This window comes from Podarcis filfolensis (assembly GCF_964270895.1).
Source record: "Podarcis filfolensis genome assembly, chromosome: 10".
NCBI classification, from domain to species: domain Eukaryota; kingdom Metazoa; phylum Chordata; class Lepidosauria; order Squamata; family Lacertidae; genus Podarcis; species Podarcis filfolensis.
The window spans coordinates 65,850,069-65,872,709 of record NC_139612.1 but is presented as its reverse complement, the minus strand read 5'-3'; the positions used below and the strand labels follow the sequence as shown (position 1 = coordinate 65,872,709).

General features: G+C 46.8%; 1 protein-coding gene across 4 annotated transcripts in view; it reads right to left on the bottom strand.

Annotated features, from left to right (window-relative positions):
* The window catches only part of ITIH5 (inter-alpha-trypsin inhibitor heavy chain 5), a 55,390-nt gene extending 33,470 nt beyond the window's left edge, over positions 1 to 21,920 (bottom strand). Inside the window, exons 1-5 of one of the 4 annotated variants that reach the window (XR_014538745.1) lie at positions 21,620 to 21,878; positions 10,701 to 10,745; positions 8,992 to 9,155; positions 6,088 to 6,189; positions 4,831 to 5,081 (exon numbers count right to left, since the gene is read on the bottom strand). Coding sequence is in view for 2 of the 4 variants with exons in the window: in XM_083572628.1 (XP_083428754.1) it covers positions 4,831 to 5,081; positions 6,088 to 6,189; positions 8,992 to 9,155; positions 10,701 to 10,745; positions 21,620 to 21,739 (682 nt within the window). In the remaining 2 variants the exon portion in view is untranslated. Of the gene's footprint in view, positions 1 to 4,830; positions 5,082 to 6,087; positions 6,190 to 8,991; positions 9,156 to 10,700; positions 10,746 to 21,619 lie in introns of all 4 variants that reach the window. The other 3 variants (XR_014538746.1, XM_083572628.1, XM_083572627.1) reach the window with 3 other exon arrangements.
* Between the last annotated feature and the right edge of the window lie 721 nt (positions 21,921 to 22,641).

The window sequence follows — 22,641 nt, the reverse complement described above, 5'->3', positions numbered from 1 at the left end:
CCATCATTTTGTTGGTGGCAGCCCAAATCATTAGAATAACTAATTTTTAATAGCCCAACACCTGCCTGGCTCAGAAAACAGTTTTCCAAAAGTTGGTGGCTTGCAAGTTTCCTGCGTGGGGAAAACAAAATAGCTGGGTTCGCACGTATCTTACTGTCCATTTGCAGCCAACTATTTCATCGTCAGTCCTTCCTGACAGCTAATTCTCCCCTGGTCTCCTCGCTGGCCCAAATAGGACTAATTTAGCCAGATAGCCTTGGTGATTATCTAATGTTTATTGGATGGATTTCCCCCCTAAATTGATTTTTGAATTCTGAATTTATTGTTATTCACGTTCTATACTGTATTTTATGCTGTTGCATCAATTAAGTGTTTTAAATTTGTTGTTAGCTGCCCTGAGCCCAGTTTTCTGAACCGGGAAGGGCGAGGTATAAATATTATTCCTCTTCTTGTTCAAGACGTAGCATTTTTCTATCCCTCATTAATAGAGGGTTTCCGGGACATGTGTGTGCAATTGACGTAAAAGGAAGCCAGCTGGGTCTTAATTTAAGGGTCCATCAGGGAAGGTTCATGAAGGCAACAGAATTACTATCTGCAGAGGAAGACTAAAGGTAAAGGGACCCCTGACCATTAGGTCCAGTCGTGGCCAACTCTGGGGTTGCGGCGCTCATCTCGCTTTATTGGCCAAGGGAGCCGGCGTACAGCTTCCGGGTCATGTGGCCAGCATGACTAAGCCGCTTCTGACGAACCAGAGCAGCGCACGGAAACGTCGTTTACCTTCCCGCCAGAGCGGTACCTATTTATCTACTTGCACTTTGACGTGCTTTCGAACTGCTAGGTTGGCAGGAGCAGGGAGCGTGCAACGGGAGCTCACCCCGTCGCGGGGATTCGAACCGCCGACCTTCTGATCGGCAAGTCCTAGGCTCTGTGGTTTAACCCACAGCGCCACCCGCGTCCCCCAGAGGAAGACTACAGGAGCCTTTTTTCATGAATGGAGGAGGAGTTCACTGTGGAGGGGCACTGGGACGAGTGAACCCTTCAATTCTGGTTTCTCTCAGTTTCCATTCCTAAGTTCAGTTCTCCATAACATTTCCACTCACTTCCTAAAACCCTCGTAACAACCCACGAGCACTTAAAGGTGAATTTCCCGTAATACACAACTGTGTGACACAGTTTTGTATGCAATTTTTGTATACATTTTTGCAAAGCAATTCCCCCTTAAACAATGCATGTCTGCATGTTCCCTTAACCCAGTGTTTCTCAACCTGTGAGTCCACAGATGCTGTTGGACTACAACTCCCATCATTACTAGCCAGCATGACCATTGGTCAGGGATGATGGGAGTTGTAGTCCAACAACATCTGGGGACCCACAGGTTGAGAACCGCTGCCTTAACCAATATATATATATGCAATTTCATGCACAATTTAACCCAGCGTGTGACTTTTTGTGCACACTATTTGGCTGGAGAACTGCATTCTAAATTCGGCAAAGTGTGAATTTTGAAGGATGGTTGCGTTTCGGTTCAGGTGTTGCCTCGAAGAGTTCAAATTAGACAGGTCCACCTTTAAATGAGAATGGAGTCAAATTTACTCCCATCCGCAGGGAGACAGGGGTGGAATCTAGACGCATATAAAAAATACTGTGAAAATGCTTTTTAAAAAAAGAAGAAACGTTTTGAAAAATATATCAAATTTGCCATAAGCTCACCATCACCATCTAGTGTCACATTTGTCTAATGCACTTAAAACATTGCATTTGCAGCTGTAGAACTGAGTCCTGAGTCCATCTGAGCATCTTAAAAGCAGAACATGAAGACTACCTTCTGTCTCCAGATTACAGCCCCTTTCCAATGCATGGAAAGGAAGTTTAAGAGTGGATTTTGAATGGGAAATGACTGGAGGGAAAGGGATTTTTTTGTTGGTTTCTCTAGATCATAAACACCCACAGTTGTTTTCCCTTGTGAAGGTGGCTGCAGAAAAGAGACTATTATACCCATCTGCCATGTAAACATCTTGTTTGACTCCAACACAGCAAGAAGTGAGGATGGGATCTTGGAAAAGACTGTCGGCTAGTTTAATGCCGCCGAATTTCTTGCAACAGACACATGCTGCTGTTCTTGAAATCTGAGCATTGGCACACGACAGAGGTTCAGTCCCCAGCTTGGGTCGTTTAGCAAGACAGCCTTGCTAATTTAGCACAGTGTTTGTGAAATATACTCAGAGTCACAAAGTGATTTCATGCTCTTTATTCAGCTCATAGTGGTGAGGAGGAATGAATGAAAGTCCCCTCAAAGTATCTGCTTTATATGCATTATTTACACAATGGGCTGCACGTGATTGGCTAATTCCGGAATTCTCCTGTAGGCCAATCAGGTTGTGGATTCACTTCTATCTGGAGCATGATTGGGTGGTTCCTGCCAACCAATCATACTGCTGCATTGTTCTAGGACCAATCAGAATGCTGCATTCTGAATCCTATTGTTCTAGGACCAATCAGACTGCTGCCTTTTGGATCCTATTGTTCTAGGACCAATCAGACTGCTACAGTTTGGATCCTATTCAACTCAGTACATAACAGTTTGCTAGGCTAAGCGACAGCATCCTCATCCTTTCCCGCAGAGCTGCCAGTGTACAAAGGAACAATAAAAACTATGGACGGGGAAACACAGAGGAGTGACAGAATGCCTCTGCGTCGCCTGCTGGCTACTGCCTTTGGCAAACAGGGGGATTTCCATCACTGTCGAGCCGCTGGACTTCCTATGCTATTTGGCACAGCCAGATGGAAAAAACAATTTGCTTAAAATAAGCACATTCCCAGGAGGAGATCAGGAGTCAGGGAGAATCGTTCTCAGATGCCGAAAAGTATTTTATTTCTCTGTTTACGTTTCCATCCCATCCTACGACAGGGTGACATGCATCTCCCCACTCTCTGCACTTGAACCTTGCAACAACCCTGTGGGGTAGGTACTGCTCGAGAGTAGGTAGTAATAATAATAATAATAATAATAATAATAATAATAATAATAATAAATAATTTTATTTATTATACCCCACCCATCTGGCTGAGTTTCCCCAGCCACTCTTGGCAGCTCACAGGATATATAAAACATAGTAAATTATCAAACGTTAAAAACTTCCCAATTCTAATTGGTCAATTTTGGTTTCTCTCAGGGGGTTTTCTTCTTCTTTCAAACTTAGATTCGGTTCCACAAGTTTCTGCACCCGTTTCTGATTTATTTATTTAAAATCCAGGTGGGGTGCACATCTACTAATTTGCTAAAATACTTGTATACCACTGTGTCGCAAAGCATTCATTGAAGTGGTTTGCAACAATAAAAAACATATAATAAAAATCATTAAAATAGTAAAACCCAGACATTTAATCATTGCGGAAGGAAGTATTCTTAATTGCTTGTATAGGCCTGGTGGAATAGAAAAGTTTTCAGTGGACATTTAAAAGCTGGCACAGAAGGCATCCGCTGAATCTCTAATGGCAAAATATTCAACGGTACTGGGCCACTTTCTCCTAATACACAATTTTGTGTCTGCAAATTTGCAAAACACACGCAGGTCCCGCTATATGTCTATGCAAAAATTCACTTATCCAGACACAAAAAAATTATACCCAGACCTTGCTACCTGCACAGCTGATTCAGATATCCGAACAGATGGAGCTTGCCATCTTTCTTACTGGTTTGTGCCCTGCTAGTCAACTGTGGCCACTTTGTGGGCAAGAGGCATGTAAAGAGGGAGCAGGAAGCGAGAACAGACAGATCAGAGAGCAGAACAGATTAGACAAACCAGTGTTTCTTTTGCCTCTCTTTTCCTGGTTGGCTGGCGGCCATTTTTGGAAGAAAACATGGTAGTGGCAGAGGTGGAGAAACCATGGATTGGAAATTCTCCCATAGGAAATAGAGGAAGCTATCAGCCCGCTAAGCAAACCCTCAGTGAATTAACGGTTTCCTGGCAATGCATTGTGTTCAGTAAGAGGGACCTGTGCGTATACATATTTTTGAGGTTTCCTTGAACTCTGATAGCGCCTCTTGCTTGCCTGGATGAAGAAACTAGCCCACTGTACAGAGGTCAAGGTTGCCTCTGGCCATGCCCTCCTCTCCCAGCTGGCCCCTCAAAGATTGCCTAGAACAGAATTTGGCCCTTGGTGTGATGGCCTGGGACTCGGAATCGGAATCGGAACCAGAGGAGTCTCAGTCCGCATCGGATCCTTTGCCGCCTCAGGCATCATCTGAACCAAGTCTGGGGCCTGATCCTGAAGAGTCCCAGTCTGCACAGGTTTCCCTGCAACAAGCACCAGCTGGGCTGAGTCAGGGGCCTGAGCCTGCCTTGGCTCCAGATGCAGGGATGACCTCGTTGCCTCCAGCTGGGCCATCACTCACAGCTGCTCCACTACTGGTTGGGTCAGGGGAGGCTGAGGCGGCCCCTTGGTCTAGTAACCCACCTACATCTCCCGAGCTGCAGAGACTGAGGTCTGAGAGAAGGAGAGACCTGAGTACTCGCTGGAGGAGTGCTCGCCTTCGGGTGAGACAGGGAGGTGAGTCAGCGGGGGATCAGGACCGGCCGTTACCCCGACAGAGATAAAAGGCTGTCAGACCCTACCCCAGGTTGTAGGAGCAATGTTGCTGTTTGCTAGAACCTGCCGGAGTTCCTGTGCCTGACCTTGCCTGGTTTCCTGCCTCATGTCCTGGTGGACTGACTCCTCGCAGAACCCTTGGACTTGGGACTGGGCCTGGACTGCGTTGCTTGGGTTACCCCCAGGTCCAGCACACTTGGCTGAAAAGCGTTCCTTGCCCCCGTGTTAAGTTCTACTCACCTTCGCTGCTCCCATTGCCCCTGCTCTTGCTGTTTTGGAGAGGCAGGACTTCCAGAGAGACGATGCCTGAATTTTCAAGGATGTTCACCTCCACCCGTAACTTCCCTACCAGCTGCTGAGGCCGGATGCTGACCATGTACTGATACTTCCCCAACCTTCTCTGCAAAAGCTCCTCATAGTGCAGCAGGAAGACGGCTTCTGTTTTCCGGGGAATTGTTCCGGAGGCTTTGAATGTTTCAACTCTGTGTTCCCTACCAGGAGAATTCAAAGGTGCAGTTAGCATGTGGGTTTCAATAGGGCGCATATTTTCATATACTTAGGACCTCATCCCCCACAGAGGCAATAGGGCAGAAAGGAGACGACTTTGGTTTATATAGGTCTCAAAAGCCAGGAGGAGGCGGTAGCCATCGAAGCAACCACAGCTCAATGGTACAGCATTTGTTTTGTGGACCTTCATTGCAGTCAAACCATCAATTCATATTTTGCCAGATAGGAACATGAAGGGCTAAAGCCCACAGAGCTTTCCTGTAAAATTTGCTAGAGAGAGCTCTGTGAGATCACTTCCTTTGTCTGCCTTGGCAGGAAGCTGTAACACTACATCCTTCCTTCCTGCCTGGGCATCTCTTTTCTTCTTCCTCATGCCTCCAAGCTGACCACATGTGCTGCCTGAGCTCTGCGGCTCAGACACTATTTTCAACACAGACTTTTGGGCTTGCCAATCAGAAGGTCGGCGGTTCGAATCCCATGACGGGGTGAGCTCCCATTGTTCTGTCCCCGGCTCCTGCCAACCTAGCAGTTCGAAAGCACGCCAAAAAGTGCAAGTAGATAAATAGGTACCGCACTGGCGGGAAGGTAAACAGCATTTCCGTGCACTGCTCTTGTGTTGGTGTTCTGTTGCACCAGAAGCGGCTTAGTCATGCTGGCCACATGACCTGGAAAAACTGTCTGTGGACAAACGCTGGCTCCCTCGGCCTGTAAAGCGAGATGAGCGCTGCAACCTCAGAGTCGTCTGCAACTGGACTTAACTGTCAGGGCTCCTTTTACCTTTACCTTTTTTTAAACCTAGATGGTAATCATAAACCTGTCTTCGTATTGCTGCTGCTTCAAGACCTAGCTTATGTAAGTAACTACTACTTTTATTTCTTCACAAAACATTTTCTGTTTGGTTGTCCAGAGACCAGATGGGTCAAGTCCCCCATGTAAGACCTGGAACAGCTTAAACTGCAAGAGGTCTGCCCCTCTCTTTGCAATACCTACCCGTTATCTGTGGGTCTCGAATATCTGTTCTTTCTGTCCGTGCCCCCATACTTCTGGTCCTTCCCGATTACTTCCCCGTGGTAAACCCTCTCACCGATGACCCTGGAGCCACGAAAGAGAGAATGTTAGCTGTTGAAATATACATTTATTAAAAAACCAGAAGCCTTTCTACTTGGAATAATAGGATTGGAATTGCCCAGAAAATATGTTAGATTGTTTTTGTATGCCACAACTGCAGCAAGAATTTTGTTAGCTAAAAACTGGAAATTGCAAGAAATACCAACAGTGGAGGAATGGCAGATGAAGATGATGGGCTTTCTGGACCTGGAAGAATCCTCAGTCAGAAAGAGGAGATACATCAAGAAGATTGGAAGAAATTTAAGGACTATTTAGCTAGATATTCCAATATAACATAAGTAGAACTATTTGTAAGTACCAATTTGGCCTAGGAGTAAAATATGTTGAATTGTATAACGTTATGGACTGAAAATATTATGAGGAGAAAGAAAGATAGCAACTTGATTAAGTTAATTTTATTAGAAAGTGGATACAGTGGTATCTCGGGTTAAGTACTTAATTCATTCCGGAGGTCCGTACTTAACCTGAAACTGTTCTTAACCTGAAGCACCAATTTAGCTAATGGGGCCTCCTGCTGCTGCCGCGCCGCCGGAGCACGATTTCTGTTTTCATCCTGAAGCAAAGTTCTTAACCTGAAGCACTATTTCTGGGTTAGCGGAGTCAGTAACCTGAAGCGTCTGTAACCCGAGGTACCACTGTATTGGAAAACTGCTACCAGGAGATCTGTGGAAACTCATTTAGGGGGGATTAGAGGAAGTCATTTAACAATGAAAACTAAATTGGGCTCTCAACAGATGGGTGTCTATATGTCTGTTTGTTTTTTCCTTTTAATATTGTAATTTATTTTTTTCATGTGTGTTTGTTGGAAATTTGGAAAAGCAATAAAAAATTTTGGAAAAAGAAAAAAAGAGAGAATATTAGCACAAAGGGGCATAGGATCCAGTGGATTCTGCCAGCCACAGCTTTCCTTGTGGTGGTGAGAAGCACTGCAGCTGGGTGGGCATTCCAGCCTTCTTATAAAACTGTCATTTTAAAAAAATCTGAAATATTTTTTCCACCGCAAAGGAGATTTTTATGACTGTTTTTATAGGAAGGCTGGAATTCCCAGATGCATCGCATCTCACCATTGTGAGGATCGGCTGTGACCAGTTGACCTGTGTGCCTTCTTCACCTGCTGCTGAGGGGCAATTTCAAACTCTCCCCACCCCAGCTTTCCCCCACTTAAGGTTCTTCACCGTCAAATAAAGGACTGTTTCCGCAAAGTAGGCCACACGGCCATGTAGCTAAGTGGTCAAGTTTACACCTGGGCATTCCAGCCTTCATACAAAACGCTCATCAAAATCTCCTTTCTAGTGGGAAAATTGGTTATTTAAGTACGGTGAGCATTTCTGAATGACGTTATATGACTGTTTCTGGCAGGAGTTCCCAAATTGAGCTGGGGGGAGGCCGTGGGATAACCTGGGAGGGGTGCAAAAGAAGCAATGGGGTACCAGGCAGATGTTGGAGGTGTACTTGACTATCAGACTTTGAAAAGCAGGTCTCAATACATCATGTACATCAGTTTTGATGAATTAAGTACACTAAATAATTTGTATTGGATTCTGAATATTGCTGGCATCCATGTGTCTCGAGAGGCAGTAGAAGATTGCACCATCGGGGGTAAAGACAAACTGTTGGAAGGTTTTGATAAGATGTGCAATTATTACCGGTTTGAAACTTATTGTGTTATTGTCCTTAGCGGGTCATGCAAACTGCTATTCTGAATAACATTTTTTATCGGGTAGGGGGCACTTAAGAAGCAGAGACATCACCCTGCCAGCAAAGGTCCGTATAGTTCAAGCTATGGTTTTCCCAGTAGTGATGTATGGAAGTGAGAGGTGGACCATAAAGAAGGCTGATCGCCGAAGAATGGATGCTTTTGAATTATGGTGCTGGAGGAGACTCTTGAGAGTCCCGTGGACTGCAAGAAGATCCAACCTCTCCATTCTGAAGGAAATCAGCCCTGAGTGCTCACTGGAAGGACAGATCCTGAAGCTGAGACTCCAATACTTTGGCCACCTCGTGAGAAGAGAAGACTCCCTGGAAAAGACCCTGATGTTGGGAAAGATGGAGGGCACAAGGAGAAGGGGACGACAGAGGACGAGATGGTTGGACAGTGTTCTCGAAGCTACCAGCATGAGTTTGACCAAACTGTGGGAGGCAGTGGAAGACAGGAGTGCCTGGCGTGCTCTGGTCCATGGGGTCACGAAGAGTCGGACATGACTAAACGACTAAACAATAGGGGGCACTAGGGATGAGTTTATGGAACCAAGAGGGCAATGGCCCAGAAAAAACTTGGGGGGAAACTGGTTTATATAAATGCTGGAATACCCGAATGCACTACATCTCACCACGATATACAGTGGTACCTTGGCTTAAGAACAGTCCTGTTTAAGAACGTTTCAGTTTACAAACTCTGAAAAACCGAAAATAGTGTCCCGGTTTGCGAGCTTTACCTCGGTCTAAGAACGGAATCTGAATGGTGGAAGGGCACCGGCAGCGGGAGGCCTCATTAGGGAACGCGTGCCTTAGTTTAAGAACAGTTTTGGTTTGAGAACGGACTTCCGAAATGGATTAAGTTCATAAACAGAGGTACCACTGTATATGAAAAGGTATCCCTACTTTCTACTGCGAGATCAAATTCCAGAAATTTGGTGTGCTGGGGTTTTTTTTGGGGGGGGTGTTACCATTTCAGAAAGTGGAAATATGTTAGGCTTGTCTTTAAATGCAAACTGAACCCCTCATTCCTAGCCACAAGTACCTAGCTCAGCAAAACCTCTCACCTACATGGTAAAATTGGAGATGAAGGCTGTGATGGGTATCTGCATCTCAAACTGGCCTTCCCTGGGCTCCGAGCCGCTGTTCACCAAAGTGCAGGAGACGGTCGTAAATGCATAGCGAGAAATGATTGTGGATCTCACCGAGAATTCAGACATCCGGGGCCTGGTCTCCTGTTGGAAGAGAGCAGCCATTCCTTAGCGGTATTGCAACGTGTCGCTGCACCTCCAGCAATCCATTACAGCTCTCTGAGCTTTGAGTACAAACGGCTTTCATTCATAACTGACTGCCAAGCAAATCCCTGCACGAAAGGCCCATAGGCAAAGGAGTGTTGGAGTCTCCTTGGGTGTGAATGGAAGTTTGTGAAAGGCGGGGAGCTCAGCTTAGCAGTTGCAAATCATTCACGAAAGGTGAAGCCAGGACGTGGCACGTTCCTCAAGATCATTGATTCCGGGTGGGTGGTTCAGAAGGCTACGAGAAGAAGTGCAATTGGTTTTCCACGCTGCTGGTAATATCCAACTTTCTCCTCTTATGTTCTGCTACCCCTGGTGGGTGTGGCATAATCGCTCGTAATTATTTCCAAATGTGCCTCTTCTGATAATTGCACTTTTTCAAATGCTTGTAATGTATGTTCCTTCCCCTCCCCAGTTTTTTGGGTTTTTTTAACTGCTTTGAGGTTTTCTTAATTGTAAGCCAGGGATGGAGAACCTGCGATGGTCCAGGTTTTGCAAGACTACAAATCACACAACCCCCTTGGCTCCACTGGCCATGCTGAAAGGGCTGGTGGGAGTCCCAAAACATATTGAAACCCTCAGGTGTAGTACAGGTGTCTCCCCACATGATTGTGTAAATCAGGCATCCCCAAACTCAGCCCTCCAGTTGTTTTGGGACTATAACTCCCATCATCCCTAGCTAACAGGATCAGTGGTCAGGGATGATGGGAATTGTAGTCCCAAAACATCTGGAGGGCAGAGTTTGGGATTCCTAGTGTAGATGCATAGAGAAGGAAACTCCTTCTGGACTAAACAGCCAATCAGAGTGCCTCATGTCATGCTGCCTGGTTGCTAAGCAACACCTCCACCCATCTTCCCCCTTGGCTGTTAGTGTTAAACAGAATTAACCCTTAAGTTACAAACTGAATGATCTCTGCTGTTGCAACACAGGATATTGCCGGCTCATAACTCCGGGGCTTAAGAGCTTGCACACAAGTTACCAGCTAAGCTCAAGGATCTTGTATTAAACTGCAAGTCTTAACAACATGAGTCCAGGACACCTTGAGGACTTTATCTCCCTACACAATCACTGAGATCCTCGGAGGAAGTCTCTGTTACTTGCACCCAATGGTTTAGATGTACAGCTTATCTCTACCAGGAGCTGTTGTGGCCCCAATTCTGTGCAACTCTCTCCCAGCCAAGATCAGACAAGCCCCCCTGTTGAACTTCAGATACTTGATGAGGACCTTTCCATTTCAGCAGGAGACTTAAGTAAGTTGCGCTTTATGTTTTCACCTGCAGTTTTTGTTTGTTTTAAGTGTCGTATTACTTTGATGGATGAGTTGATCTATGGGTTGTTGTGTGAACTGTTTTGTGACCCTCTATGGTGAAAGAAGTCTAGAAATATTGGGAACATAACAAGCAAACAAACTTGCAAACTCATCCTTTCTTTTCTTGCAAAGACAACAGCTTTTTGTAGGGGAATAGTAAGCATTGCGAACCTACCAATCTCTGCAGAAACCGGTTATGCCTTGGGACTCTTCGAGCAACCTGTAAAAGTAGGGACACTGTTATTCATCGTGGATTCCTTTTCAGGAAAAACAATGTGGCAGGTGCCGAAGAAAGATTTGTTGCAAGGAAATCAAGAATGTTAACAAGGTGGCCAAAAAAGAGATCACACCAAGGAAGTACAGTGGTACCTCAGGTTACATACGCTTCAGGTTACAGACTCCGCTAACCCAGAAATAGTGCTTCAGGTTAAGAACTTTGCTTCAGGATGAGAACAGAAATCGGGCTCCGGTGGTGTGGCGGCAGCAGGAGGCCCCATTAGCTAAAGTGGTGCTTCAGGTTAAGAACAGTTTCAGGTTAAGTACGGACCTCCGGAACGAATTAAGTACTTAACCTGAGGTACCACTGTATCATGCAGAAAGAGAGCTCTCCATCTGAGATGGAGAGAAGCACAGCGTTGGAAGGGGCCAAAAGAGTCATCTAGTCTAACCATCTGCAATGCAGGAATTTTTTTGGCCAACATGGGACTTGAACCCACAATTCTGGCTGGATCTAGACACACACAAAAAATGGTTTCAGGAAAATGTGTTGTAAACCTCTTAATGGGAAATCACGTTACCAAAAGATGGGACTCCACAGCGCCATCTGGTGTCACAGTGTTATAACGTATTTTTTTTAGAAACACAAACATAACGAAGCTGATTTCAGAATTAAAAAGAATTTCAGAAACAGACTTGAAAGAGAAATTGCTGAGTTACAACTTATCACTATGCTGAAAACTATGGAGAGACCTGGTCTGAATAGAGATACAGTGGTACCTCGGGTTACATACGCTTCAGGTTACAGACTCTGCTAACCCAGAAATAGTGCTTCAGGTTAAGAACTTTGCTTCAGGATGAGAACAGAAATCGTGCTCTGGTGGCGCGGCGGCAGCAGGAGGCCCCATTAGCTAAAGTGGTGCTTCAGGTTAAGAACAGTTTCAGGTTAAGAACGGACCTCTGGAACGAATTAAGTACTTAACCAGAGGTACCACTGTATTGGATTTTTGTCTCATTACATATGCTAATCCTGCCAACCTAGCAGTTCGAAAGCACGTCAAAGTGCAAGTAGATAAATAGGTACCACTCCGGCGGGCAGGTAAATGGCGATTCCGTGCTCTGGTTCGCCAGAAGCGGCTTAGTCACGCTGGCCACATGACCCGGAAGCTGTACGCCGGCTCCCTTGGCCAGTAAAGCGAGATGAGCGCTACTTATGCTAAAGCTATTTTTGGTCATCTGCATACTATCCCTTGCTTTTTCCTGTAGGACTAATTGCAGTCGTTAACAGTCATCAGCAGATTTTCCATATCCTTTGAGTCAATCACCCATCTCCTACTACCCTCCTGAGAAAAACCCCACCCCCACCCCCTCACGATATATAAGGGTCTGGTGACTTCTGTTTCAGTGTATCTGAAGAAGTGTGCATGCACACGAAAGCTTATACCAAGAACAAACTTAGTTGGTCTCTAAGGTGCTACTGGACCTTTTTTTATCTATTTCTAATGAAGCTGAGTCTCCCAAGATTTAGAGTCTCATGTTCTACCAACTGGAATGATGATTTCTTGCACTTCTCTGCAAGGGATGGTTGCCCCATTTCGGAATTTTTAGTTTAGGGGAAAAGCGAGTAAAAAGAAACATAATGGAAGTTTGCACAAATTATGCACAGCATGGAGAAAGCATAATATCGCAAGTCTTTCTTCATCTCTTATAACACTAGGAGTCATGAGAAATAAACGGTTGCAGTCATAGACAGTTTTGTACTGAGCAATTGCTTGTTTAACTGTCAAGTTCTCCTTATATTTATACACACATGTGCGCTCAAAGGCAAACAAATTCACAGGACAAAGCTGCGAAAATGGAATTGTGATTGTATTGCCAAGTTATCGCCGGGTTGTGTCCTGGTTTGAATGCTGGAACGTGCAGCAGTCCAGCTAAGGAATGCATGGTCCTTGGCGCAAAGCCAAACTATCCCCATAAAGTGTACACACACACACACACACACACACACACACACACACAGAGCCAGCTATGCAGGGAACCTTTTAGAATTCTGTAAGTCACGTTGCAGCCGTGCTACTGTGATCCATGCTCTGGTAAAATACAGATAAGACCCCACGGATCTGTTATACATGGGACTGCCCTTGGAACAGCTGTTGTTTCTGAGATGTTTTCATATTTATTTATTTATTGCACTTTTAGCCCTCTTTTTTCTCTCAAAGGAGCTCAAGGGGAAGGGGTATACGGCTCTCCCTGTTTTATCCTCACCACATACCCTGTTGTGGCAGAGAATGAGTGACTGGGCCAAGATCACCCAGAGAGCTTCATGGCCAGGTGCAGATTTGAACCCTAGTCACCCAGGTCCTGGAGATCTATGGCTGGAGGGCGGTATACAAATTCAGTGGTGTAGCGTGGGTTGTCAGCACCCGGGGCAAGGCAAGTAATTTGCGCCCCCTAACCCGTGGATTTGCGCCCCCTAACCCGTGGATTTGCCCTAACCCCAGATGTTGCGCCCGGTGCGGCCCGCCCCCCCTGCACCCCCCACGCTACGCCACTGTACAAATTTAATAAATAATAATAGCTATAACAATTGTCCAGCGTGGTGTAGTGGTTAAGAGCTATAGACTTGTAATCTGGGGAACCGGGTTTGCTTCCCCGCTCCTCCACATGCAGCTGCTGGGTGACCTTGGGCCAGTCACACTTCTCTGAAGTCTCTCAGCCCCACTCACCTCACAGAGTGTTTGTTGTGGGGGAGGAAGGGAAAGGAGAATGTTAGCCGCTTTGAGACTCCTTCAGCCCAGGGCTGGATTTAGATTTGATGAGGCCCTAAGCTACTGAAGATAAAAAAGGTAAAGGTAAAGGGACCCCTGACCATTAGGTCCAGTCGTGGCCAACTCTGGGGTTGCGGCACTCATCTCGCTTTATTGGCCGAGGGAGCTGGCGTACAGCTTCCGGGTCATGTGGCCAGCATGACTAAGCCGCTTCTGGTGAACCAGAGCAGCGCACGGAAATGCCGTTTACCTTCCCGCCGGAGCGGTACCTATTTATCTACTTGCACTTTAACGTGCTTTCAAACTGCTAGGTTGGCAGGAGCTGGGACCGAGCAACAGGAGCTCACCCCGTCGCGGGGATTCGAACCGCCAGCCTTCTGATTGGCAAGACTGAGGTTAAGAACGGACCTCCAGAACGAATTAAGTTCTTAACCTGAGGTACCACTGTACAAACTAACAAACTGCTGGCTTGCATGAGTGTTACTTCTCCCACTCAGCCATCTAGTCACCACATAGATAAGACGCTCTCCACACACAGAGTCAGGCAGTCAGGCAGGAGCAGAAGAGTAGAAGAAGAAGAGTTTGGATTTGATACCCCGCTTTATCACTACCCGAAGGAGTCTCAAAGCAGCTAACATTCTCCTTTCCCTTCCTTCCCCACAACAAACACTCTGTGAGGTGAATGGGGCTGAGAGACTTCAGAGAAGTGTGACTAGCCCAAGGTCACCCAGCAGCTGCATGTGGAGGAGCGGAGACGCAAACCCGGTTCACCAGATTACAAGTCTACTGCTCATAACCACTACACCACACTGCTTGGTTTCCACCCCTTCTTTCTCAAAAAGATCAGGAGATTCTGTCAATGGGAGGGGTGAAAATATCAACACCCACCACCTCCTGAGGGAGTCCATTCCCCTGTCGAACAGCTCTTACTGTCATAAAGTTCTTCCTGATGAGGGTGCAATCTGAATTTTGCATATTATATGCAATGTTCTGGCAAGGAAGAAAGGATTGTGTTCAGGGAAAGTGTTTCTACATAATTCCCCTCTTAAAAGTGAGCAGTAAGCCCTTTCCCCCTTTCCCTGGTGAAAAGGAACTGGAACCTCAGGAATGTAAGGGTATATTTTGCCTCCCACCGACCCTACAATTTTCCTTGCTGTCAATTTATATCTGCTGATTTGCCTCCCAGAAATGAGATTTTTATGACTGTTTACATGGAGGCTGGAATGCCAAGATGCTAGAGCTAAGTCACGCATTCTCCAGTGTCAAAACACATAACGGCCTCGGTCCAGTATATCTGAAGGAGCGTCTCCACCCCCATCATTCAGCCCGGACACTGAAGTCCAGCTCTGAGGGCCTTCTGGCGGTTCCCTCCCTGCGAGAAGCCAAGTTACATGGAACCAGGCAGAGGGCCTTCTCGGTAGTGGCTCCTGCCCTGTGGAACACCCTCCCACCAGACGTCAAAGAGAACAACAACTACCTGACATTTAGAAGACATCTGAAAGCAGCCCTGTTTAGGGAAGTTTTTAATGTTTGATGCATTACTGTAATTTTGGAAGCTGCACAGAGTGGCTGGGGAAGCCCAGCCAGATGGGCGGGGTATAAATAATATATTATTATTATTATTATTATTATTATTATTATTATTATTATTATTATTATTAGACCTCCTCTGCATCTGTTTCCACCCTTCTCTTGCAGACGCAGATTGGAAGTGATTTTGGTGCCAAGTATGGCACCTTCATTCATTTTCTTTCCAGCGATTTGACTCATTGAGGGTGTGGGCTACCTCCATTTGTGGCTGGTGCCTATTGGAACTGGTAGGGCGGAAGGAAGGGAGCTCAACAGTAGGGGGAGCCAGAGCCAAGGGCAGGCAAAGCCGACTAGATCTAGCTTTGTCCTCATCCGCATTCCTGCTGTGTTCTACAAGTGGAACACTGAAAACCAAGGAGGAATCCAACAGCCAAGGCTACCTTCTGAACTGGTTGTAAGAAAGAAGATTGGCAGGTGAGGACAGCCTGAGGCTGTTGAGGCACTGACCCATTTGCCCTAATGGACTACCCTCCACTGACCATGTTTCTTCATGGTCAGCTGTCATGGATTGGATGGAAGAATAGGAATGGTGGGAGACACCAGCTGCGGAACCCCAAGGGAAGAAAGCTCAGAGCCTGGTGGGACGACAATGTGTGGTCAGAAGGAGAAGAGGAAGCAGACTGGGAGGAGAAGGAAGCTGAAGAGGCAACAGGGCTTAGTGAGCAGGAAGAGTCTGTGGCAGAGAGCAGCCCAGAATCAGAGGCAGAAGCAGAGGTTGGAGAGGAGGGAGGCCAAGAAGCAGAAATGAGTCAGGCTGGTCAGGAAGCCAGGCTGTCTCCCCTTCCTGAAGCAACCAGCTCCCTTCCGCCGGGTCTCCCAGAACCCAAAGAGGTATGAAGAGAGCGTAGCAAAGAGAGGCAAGACAAAGGAGCCTCAGATTGGAAGGAACCTGCGGAGAAGAGTTGCTGCGCTCACTAGGCCTGGACTCCTGAGTTGTTTCTTTGAATAAAGAGAGAGAACTTCACTGGCATATGTGAGATATTGCTGGCCTGCTCCTGACACCAGCCCTCCCAGGACTGCATGCCAAGGGTGGTAGTGACCAGAGGCAAAAGTGGAAGGAACATGTTAAGTTGTGGGTGAACATATCAGACGACACAGCGATTCTTCAAACAGCCCTTGTTTATTCACAGGCCAGAAGAGAACTGGGCTGAAGGGTTCAGCCAACCTGCTTATATAGAGCTCAACTACAAAGCAACAGTAACAACTTTCTGTAACTATCCAATCACTGAACATCACTTCCAATTTCTTATTTGCATATGTGGACCTGAGTGAAAACTATCTACAGTATCCCCCTGCTGGCCCAGGGTGAGAACTTCAGTACATAACAGAACAAACATGATACCTTTGTACAGCAGGCTACATCCCAGCCATGCAAAAGTCACACTCACCTCTCCATCCTCAGTCTGGGCAAGAAAGAGATATTTTCTCAGCTCCGGAACACATGCCGTTGCTGTTTTTAGCTAGTTTATTTTTATTGTCCTGTGTTCTGTGATGATGTTTTTAAATGTTGTAAACTGCCAACTTGGAAGAAAGGTGGAATCTAAATATATTTATAATTATAATAATAATTGCAACAAGACCAATGCACTGGAGAAGAGATAGGAGAAGTGCTGACGGGGGCTGTAGCCCAGAGAGATGGGTGTTGCCTAGGGAAGATTCTGAGGGCCATATAGTGTGGCCTGGGGGGGCCGCATTCACACACACACACACATACACACACACACACACGACTGAAGCAGAACACCCTTGTTCTAAAGGTTTTCTAGAATTTGAAGCAGATATCTGGCGTGTGAAAATGTACACTTGCCAAATTATCATGATAGTGCTGTGTAGTGGTTACAGTTTTGGGATACGACTTGGGAGACCCAGGTTCAAATCTCTACTCGGAAATGAAACTCAGCTGGGTGACTTTGAGCCAGACACTGTTTCTCATCCTAACCTACCTCACAGGGTTGTTGTGGAGATTTAATAAGCGCGGAGAACCACGTGCCCCACTATGAGCTTCTTGAAGAAAAAGCTGTGTTTTTAAATACAAAAAATGCATCATGCAATAAAACGTTATTAATAAATAAAAAATAATTCTCCAATGAAAAACCCCAGAGGGCAGACCTGTCAGCAATTTGGCTGGCCGGAGGCCCTTTCTGTAGAACTTCCTGCTAAGAAACAAGACCTGCAGAGCAGATGTGTAGAAAACGCAATTGCCGGACCGTTTTGCAGATTGCATTTCTGTCCTTGCAAAGCAATAACCCACAGGAAGGGCATGTGAGCACAGCAGCGGGCCGGGCTGACAGCTTTATAAACCTCGCGCTGGAACAGATGATGTTAACCAGCGCTACCACAACAACCCCTGGCAACAAGTGTGGGCATTTGTTTATTTCTGCCCCGGGGCGGAAAAGTGAATGACGTTAATATATCCTACAGCCAAGTCATTCCTTTGCAATGTCTCCCGCCCAGCTAGCAACTAAGCTGCTCTCTCATATGTAGTTCTGGAACCCCGTTTTGATTGCAGCGAAATCCCCTGGATTTGGAAAGGCTTCTCTGACTTAAATATAGAATGAACCGGGGGGAGTAAAGCCCCCTCGACTAGCCTGGGGAAACCTGGGCCCAGATTCCAAAATATTGCAAATAGGAAACAGAGCTCTGTAAAACTATTTCAAGCAATCCACATGGACCTGTAGCCTTTCAGATGTGGCTGGAATTCGACTCTCATCCTCCCTCCCCACTGACCAGGCTGGCTGGAGACGATGTGTTATGTACTGAGTTGAATAGGATCCAAAATGCAGCAGTCTGATTGGTCCTAGAACAATAGGACCCAAAATGCAGCAGTCTGATTGGTCCTAGAACAATAGGATCCAAAATGCAGCAGTCTGATTGGTCTGCAGAAGCCACCCAATCCGGCTCCAGGTGGAAGTGAATCCACAACCTGATTGGCCTACAGGAGAATTCCGGAATTAGCCAATCACGTGCAGCCCATTGTGTAAATAATGTATATAAAGCAGATACTTTGAGGGGACTTTCATTCCTCCTCACCACTATGAGCTGAATAAAGAGCATGAAATCCACACTCGACTCCGAGTATATTTCACGATTGGAGTTGGAGTCCACCAACATCTGGACGTGGGGATATAAGAACATAAGGAGAGTCTGCAGGATCAGGCCAATGGCCCATCTTAGTCCAGCATCCTTTCCTCACAGCAGCCAGCCGGATGTCCATGGGAAGCCCGCAAGCGGGATTCAAACACAAGACCCCTCTCGTCTCCTGTGGTTTCCAGCAACCGGTATTCAGAAGCACTACTGTGGAGGCAGGGCAGAGCCATCGTGGCAAATAAACATTGGTAGCTCTTTCCTCCATGACTTTGTCTAATCCTGTTTTAAAGCCATCCAGGCTGGTGGCCATGACTCCGTACTGTGGAAGGGAGTTCCGTAGTTTTGGTTCCTCGTCTTTGATGAATACGCTATAAACAACTTTAGTTACATTAACTGTACCCCAAAGCCACTTCCGCCCTGCAGAGGAGGTGGGATTGCGGGTGTCACAGCCCCACCATGCGCATGGCGGCTGGAACCCAGCCCCCGCACGATTGGAGGAATCCCCGGCCACGTCACTCCCTGGCCAGCCAATCGGCTGGCTCTGGGGGCGTGGCCTGCCCTATTTAAGGCAGGCGCAGCTGGGGATCTCCCTCTTTTCCCGCCTGCCAGCTGTTCTGGGTTTCCCCACCCTCCCACCCTTAAAGGTTTTTTCGTCTTTGACCTTACTATGGACCTTGGTTGGTCGCCGTTAAGGGGCCTGGTAGGAATTTTTTCCACTTGGCCAATTGGCACCAGCCACTTGGTTTTCGCCTGCCTCGTAGCAAATCGTCACATCTTTCTTGGTATTGGTGGTTAGGCATTGGTATAGTTCTGTAGATGGAAGAGGGGAGGAAGCGCCATCACCTGCCCCACATATTGAAGGGTAGTCAGATAAAGGATTCCGGGGGGCGTGGCCCTTTCTGAAGACTGGGGAGCTGAGGGCCTAAGGCACGCCCCCTATTGGTGACCCTGGGGGGGGGAGTTCCTAGTTGATGTGCATCAGCAGGACTCCCCCTACTGGTGGTTAACCCTTCCCGGACTTCAAGCGGACGGGCTGAAGCCAGATATAGTCAGTTAGGACCAATGCCTAAGTCATCCGTGAATGGACCTAATGGTCAGGGGTCCCTTTACCTTTAAGTGGCTGCCTTAAGCTGCCGGGCGGGGGAGGATAAGGCTTGCTTAACCTTTACCCAGCCTGCTGCTGTTCAAGCCCTCTTTTCAGCTGTTCCCCCAAATGGAGTCATCCCCTACCCCCTCACGAAAGATGCATAGGTAAAACATATTGAAAACTGCCCCTGTGGCCAGTGGCAGAATTGCAAAGGGAAAGCAGTGGGCGTGGAAAGGGTTAAACCTGTGGTGGGCAACCGGCAGGTGGGCCCTCCAGATGCTATTGGATTCCAGCTCCCTGTTGCCTTTGCTGGCTGGGGCTGATGGGACTTGGTGTCCAATAGCCTCTGGAGAACCTGCATCTCACCTCCAGATCACCTATTCCACCCCCCCCAGTAAAAGTTGCTATTTCCTTTTGTTCTGTGTGCTTGCCTCTCACCTGCGTTTCAGCCCAGGATTTCCTAGTGAATTCCTCAGGCTTGTTTAGTTAGGTGTTCCTGCGGTGTAAAGGACAACACACCCCTCGCTTTGCACGAGATCCCAAACAAAACACAGAGAATCTATGGAAGCTGAGAAAACAACCTGTGGATACCAGAGATAGCACCTCGAAATTGTCCGAAGGGGCGAGGTGCAACCTCAAGATGGACGAAGGGATATTTGAGCATTCTGACCTTGGCTTCTGAGAGAGTTGGGAATGGAAGGACAGCCTTCCTAGATCAGACCAAAGGTCTATTTACAGTAGAGTCCTATGTCTACCTGGGAGAAAGTCTCATCAGGATGAGTGGGCCTTACTCTCGAGTAAGCGTGCAAAGGATCGCAGCTGAAGCCTAGTATTCTGACAAGCCAGATTGATTGAAATTCCAAAATAGCCATCATCAGGATGGGTTGCAGGGCAAAATGAATCATAGTATAATACATCATATCTCATTTATCCTTTAGCGCAGAATAAAACTGAGAGGCAAGGAAACTATATTAAGCAAGCAGAGAGGGCTACAGAAAGCATCCAAGCTGGGTGATGAACGTCCTCTGTTGTTTGTCCTCAGTACCAAGGTATACTGCAGTTGAAAAGGGAGGTTTTATTTAGCTACCTGGGGTGGCATCATGCATGTTTAAGCAGGGCTGTCAAATCCAGCCTTCAAGAATGGGGTGCTCCTGCACCTTAAGTGTGCATATTGGTTTATTTATTTGCCAGGTGTGACTATCACCCCTCCAAAGTTAGGGTTTTCTTTAGCTGAGATTCCTGCATTATAGGGGGTTCGACTAGATATTCTTTGGGGGTTCCTTCCAACTCTACAATTCTATGGTTCTGTGAAAGAGCCATATGGACTGTCTCGCCAGAGTGGTGCATGCTCTAGTTATCTCCCGCTTGGACTCTGCAATGCGCTCTATGTGGTGCTACCTTTGAAGGTGACCCAGAAACTACAACTAATCCAGAATGTGGCAGCTAGACTGATGACTGGGAGCGGCCGCTGAGACCATATAACACCGGTCTTGAAAGACCTACATTGGCTCCCAGTATGTTTCCGAGCACAATTCAAAGTGTTGGTGTTGAACCTTAAAGCCCTAAACGACCTCAGTCCAGTATACCTGAAGGAGCGTCTCCACTCCCATCATTCAGCCCAGACACTAAGGTCCAGTGCTGAGGGCCTTCTGGCAGTTCCCTCGCTGCGAGAAGCAAAGTTACAGGGAACCAGGTGGAGGGCCTTCTCGGTAGTGGCACCTGCCCTGTGGAACGCCCTCCCACCAGATGTCAAAGAGAACAACAACCACCAGACTTTTAGAAGACATCTGAAGGCAGCCCTGTTTAGGGAAGCTTTTAATGTTTAATAGACTATTGTATTTTAATATTTTGTTGGAAGCCGCCCAGCATGGCTGGGGAAACCCAGCCAGATGGGCGAGGTATACCGTAAATAATAAATTATTATTGTATTATTATTATAAAGTGCTGCAAGAAATGGGAGCAGCTGGCTGCATTTCCCGTAGAACTCTTATTATATGATAAGGGAACCCTTTTAGAGGCTAAACTTGCCAACTCTGCATATATGGGACAATTGCGAAGGTCTTTTCTTTAATTAAGCTTGCCACTTTTCAATTTTTTTCAGCTACCCCACCCTTTTATTTTAACAGCAGCTGGACACGCAGGAAGAAAACCAAGGAACTTTTACCCACTGGGCTAGGAGAAAAGCTTTGCTTGCTAAATTATGTCGGATTGCTCCTCAAGTCACAAGAGCTGAGCTCCACACACCCTTTCTCAGTTATTCTGCTCCCTGCCCATTAACAGTCTCCTATAATCTGGCAACAAACCCAGAGCAATAATAAAACCATTATTATTATTAAAAGATCTTACATTGTCAATGAGGTCGTAATCCAAAATCTCAGCTTCTTCTAGGTCCCTGGCTAGGAGTTCAGGATCTTGCTGTGCAGAAACGGCTGAGAGACGACAGCAAAGCCATACCAGCCAGATCATGGTGGAAAACACAAGCCAAAATTAGAGGAACTGGGTGGGAAAGTTGTGGAAGGGGGGAGATATTTGCTGCGGCTTCAGCCTACAGCTCACTGAGATGGGGAAAGATTCTGACAGCAGTCTGCTTGGCTGCTCGCCTCGCCCTACTCTCCTCCCCTGGACCCAGCCCCTCTGCCAGAGTTTATCGCCAAGCCCGGGGTTTCCTCGCTCAAGTTTAATTTACCAGAAAGGGAAACACAAGCTGATCTTGCTGGATTTCCTGATAAAGTCTAGTTCGTCAGGAGCACCGCTTGCTTCGGCCAAGATTCTGGGTTTCATTTCTTTCAGATTCAGCTCAGTCCCAGATAGGGAAAAGGGAGGGGGTGGGATTCGATTCAGTTTGCATTTAAAGGTGAACCCACCTGTTCTGCACTTTCCTAAAGAGTGCACGAGCCGAAAACAAGGCTGCCCACCAAAATCCACGCTGTTCCAAGTTTTGCAATGCAAAGGAATGTGCGCAGGAATGCATATACAGTGCATACACACAAATGGCTATATTGTTTACAATGGCACACGAACGTGCATTGTCTTGCAAAGATGTGCAAAGCGGAATTCAAAAAGATGTTTGTGTGGCATTGTGTGAATTTTCATGGTGGCTTTTAAAAAACCGGTGGGGAAGTGTGGAAAGCTGAATTTGGAAAAAATGAGAAACTGGTATTGACAGATTTTCTCATCCCTGGTCCCAGATGTGCTCATGTCCTGCTTTCGGGCTTCCCTCAAACATCTGGTTGGGCCCTGTAAGACCAAGATGCTGGCCTGATCCTCCAAGGCTCTTTATCTGTGCTCCCAGCATCAGGCTGAAAGATCTGGGTGATGCAAAGTAAGGCTAAGGTGGTGACTTGGTGCATGTCATGAGTGCTGTTATT